Genomic DNA, 4,509 nt, shown 5'->3' on the forward strand with positions numbered 1-4,509 from the left:
AGTCGGCAAATTTCAAATGTCCGCTAGTGATGTGGCATTACAATATTTGGCTATATCTTGGCTACTTTAATATTATTTTTGTTAAATATTTGCGTGTTTTAGCTGGCATCAACGGCTCGACCATTGAAGGGAGGCCAGTATTTAAACGAGACTTAATTTTCTAATTATGAGTGGTTGTTTGTTTCGTGAGCAATAAAATAATTTTTAACGATACAATAGCGACGATTATTATTTTTAAAAAAAATTTGTTAGGCTAAACATCGATGAAAATTCAACGCGAAGTCGGTTAATAGCGATATACTAATAAACTAATTACTGTACATGGGATATACTAATATCCTAATATACTATACTAATAATGTATTTTTTTCCTACTTTTCGGTTATCCGATTTTTCAGTTATCCGACCAACTGAATCCCCAATTGAGTCGGATAATCGATGCTTTACTATACTTACTCCTCGTTCCTTTGTACAAACAAAGACCATGTGATTTCTCCTCACATTTCGGAGACAACACTACTGTACCCGCACTACAGCCGGACTATTTCAGAGAAAGTAACATAAGAAATAAATCTCATCGACTGATAATTTCCCAGCTGTTACGTATATGTAACAAGGGAATGTATTGGAATTTACTCTCCGAGATTTTACAAATCTCCATGTTTTGAAATTTCCAGATCACAGTATGATGGAAAGACGGGAAAAATTCTGTGGATATGTGTGTATATGTGTTTTGTGTTGGTTTTGATTCATATTTCAGAATGGGATAAAGATTCAGAAACGAAATTTGAAATGGTAACTTGTATACAAAAAGCATTGTCGCTAATTAATGTTGGTGGTTACGGGTCGAGGGATGGGAATATACACGAGCTCATGTGTGATATCGCGACGTGGGTAGGACTTAATGAAGATTTTACTCTTATATATATGTATCATCATCGTCATCATTTTCAGCTTATTCTATTATTTCCAATTATGATGTTGCCTCCCTTACATAATCGTCTTTCATTTGTGTCAATTTCATTTGTATCTACAAAAATTATAGGAATGCAATTAGAAAAATTGTAGACCTATAAATTCCGACAGTCGTCTCCTGTCTGCTGCCTGTTTATCCTTCGTTAATCTCGAGAGAGAAGTTAGAAACATGAAAGTCGAAAACAAGTGTGACGTTTTCCGAATTTTCGTCATCTAAATAAGGTCCAGCTTTTCATAAATTTCATAAAAATAAATAATCTAATAAACTTGTTCTCCTTCTTAAGTTGTTCGTTCGTTTGCTTGCTTACTTGACGGCTTGCCTCTACCCAGCCTTATGATAATATAAAAGTTATTTTTACATAATATGTCATAACAGCCGAGAAGGTAATGCAACTCTTTTCTACCTCTGAACGGTTGCATCAAACAGGAAGCAATGAATTAACACAATGTACAGACGCAATGTTTAATTAATGTGGGTTAGAAATAAACACGCATTTATTATTTATTAAAAACTTATTTATTACAGGCCAAAAACTGATCTGAACGAGCGGCAACATAACTTCACAATCCACGTAAAATTTAAATTTTAGACGTACGGTCAAATTGTTCGTAAATTGAACGTTGATAAGTAAGGGCTGCTGTATATTAATTTATTATTTTTTATATAATTAATGTACAACTGGCAACATGATCGGCAAGACGGGCTAGCTCTTAAGAGCACGAGAACATGTTTATTACCTGATAAAGAAGTTCTCTTTACAAGCTTAAAATGGCGACGAGGATATCGGAAAATATAAATTATAGAGGAGAAGGTGGTATTATGGAACCCCAATTATATTTTAGTGAATTGTAAACAAGGTATCATAACTACACCCACATTTTTTGTGCGAAAAGTACTGATAACTAGTAATCTAAATGTTCCTAATTGGATTTTTCGCTAGTGTAACTATAAGTATGGTTTTTGAAGGCTTTTGTACAAAAAGTCCGAAAGTAGGCTTAGAGAAAATCGGGTGGTAATATGGAACCTTACTGTATATTTTCAAAAAAATGCTTTAATGTAGCCAAAAACAAATAGGAAAGGACAAAAAATGTTAAATAATTACCAAATTATTTACTCCAATGTATTTTATCGCAAAAATGCTTTTATAATAGAAAAATATGACCTCCATCAACAATATATATTCCAGCAGCTCTTTTTCGATATTCTCGGGAAGAATTGGCTTTCTACCTAGTGTCTTTTTCACAAATTGCTCTGGAGGAATGTCTGCTTGCAAATAGAAAGTTCGGAGGAGTTGAGTTCCATATTACTGTAAAAGCACCAATGGGGTCCGTATTTCACGCATCGCCATCTCGAATTAACTTATGTCTGTCGAGACCAAAATTTAAAAAACGTGAACATCACACAGATTAATATGTACCCCTAAGTCTCTGGAACGGAATACATGCACCAGTGAACCTACAACTACACGATTTATATTTTAAAAATAATTAAATTCACTTAGCATTCAAAACTTGCGAATTTTGAAAAAAACAAATTTGCTGATTAAATACGGACAACTGTTTAACTGAAGTAAAACGCGTTTTCTCCTTGCTATGGGTGTCTGCCTAGTTCAGTTCAGCCACATTCCGCTACAGTTCGCCTTTATTATCAGTTCGAAATGGGGTGGTTCCATAATACCTGCAGTGTTCCATAATACCACCTTCTCCTCTACAATTAGCTCATAACAAATATAGTTTCCCCCTTTTATTAAGGATATTTCTCACGTCCAAAATAAAAGCACAACCATTAATTCCGCGTATAACTGGAGAAGTTCTGATCAGAATAGTGTGAATTTAACTTACGATCAAACATGGTATTCTTCACACAACAAAACAATTGAAAAGCAAAAAGTTTACTAAAACTTTGTCAAACCGAAACCAAGTAAAATTGGTGAGTGGTATGGTAGATCTTCTTTCACAGAAGACAGTGGTGTGCCGTCATTAGAAGCGGTGTATGCGCCGCTTCTCTCGTATTTTCTAAAAAAATAAGTACATATTAATTTTAATTATATGAAAATAATCGCACAATATATTATTATAACCGCATTATGTATCTTGTTACAAAGTTCTATACTACACGTGGAAAAAAGATAAGATCGCTATTGTATATTCGAATATTAGTGGCGGAGTGGAAGCGCTGTATCGTCAGCTTCCAAACAGCCAGATTCCCGCATGCGCTTTACGGAACACCGACCTCACCCGGTTTAGCCGGTGGAAGCCTACGACCTCGGGTGGCTGCTACACGTATACCTCATCCAATTCTATCCGGGACCGATTCCGGGCTGTTAGCCGCCCTCGCCCCATTATGCGAATCGCGAGTAGATTTATAACTTAACCCAACAGATAAGAATTTACTGGTACGTTTTAACGATAGTTCTGTATAGTTGACAGGAGTTTTAAAAAATCCATTAAAATATTTGATATATTTATTTCGCTCTCCGATTTTATATTACTCACGTATTTCAATGTTAAACCGGTTATACAGTATTACGATTTCGTATGTCCCATCTCTAAGGGGACGTAGAAAAAAACGTGAACAATTCTCGTACAATGTTAAAAAATTAACTGTTACTTTGACAGCATCATTTACAACTAAATTTAATGAATGAGAGATATGCACGAGGTACAGAAAACGCTCTAAAATTTATTTTCCTTAAATTTACGATTTATGTATCCGTTGAAGTAAAAATTTGTCTTTCCACTTTTTTTCGAGACTACAAATATTCGAGTACAAAGTAATCGGTTTCGACTTATGTCTACTTAAGAAGTAGTTAAGTAATTAAGCGATTAGGGAATTAGGGACATAAATAAAACCCCGCTGAAAGAGCCGAAATTTTACTTAAACAAAAGCTTAACCGAACAAATCTCTAGCCGAGTACAGTGGGGACTGATTTCTTCGTAATATTACACGTAATAAAGACAGAAATTTTTCCAGTTCAAGGAAAGTGACTAAAAGTTGCAAATTTTGGAAATTTCCGTGAACACCTGGTCTTAAGACGAATTAGTTAGAAAGCAAATGACTATTAAGTTTAACAAATTTAGATTTTTACAGCTATGGTGAGAAACGTTTAAAATGTACAACAACCCCGTCGCGTCCTTTGAGTGATGCGACAAAAGAGGCATTTGACATTGAACGGTATCGGCACCCTGGGGATTTGCCACGCATACACTCACCGCACACCTACCAAGACCGTCTCTGATTCTATTCATGAGCCACTGGTAGGGAGCCATTTTAACTAAGTTGATTGTTTTAATATATAAAAAGTAAAGAATATTTTATGTTATTTTTATGTACGTTTCTTCACAAAGCTATATTTTAATTATAATTTTCTTTAAAAGTATATTCGTACAATTGAAGAATATTTTGTACCGGGTATGTACCGGTACATCCACCACACAGTTTATTTCACCGAGTAAGTTTTTATTATTTTATTTTTAATTGTAGCCCTTATATCGTGGCTAGCGATTCGGAATGTAATTGTGATATTAAAAATG

General features: G+C 34.6%; 1 protein-coding gene across 1 annotated transcript in view; it reads right to left on the reverse strand.

The window, feature by feature from the left end:
• The window catches only part of LOC111639558, an 8,896-nt gene extending 4,651 nt beyond the window's left edge, over positions 1-4,245 (reverse strand). The window contains exon 1 of the mRNA XM_023385446.1: positions 4,189-4,245. Coding sequence (XP_023241214.1) covers positions 4,189-4,245 — 57 coding nt within the window. The remainder of the gene's footprint in view (positions 1-4,188) is intronic.
• Positions 4,246-4,509: the final 264 nt, after the last annotated feature.

This window comes from Centruroides sculpturatus, unplaced genomic scaffold, assembly GCF_000671375.1.
Source record: "Centruroides sculpturatus isolate CEXI.00-Female unplaced genomic scaffold, Cexi_2.0 scaffold974, whole genome shotgun sequence".
Taxonomy (NCBI): domain Eukaryota; kingdom Metazoa; phylum Arthropoda; class Arachnida; order Scorpiones; family Buthidae; genus Centruroides; species Centruroides sculpturatus.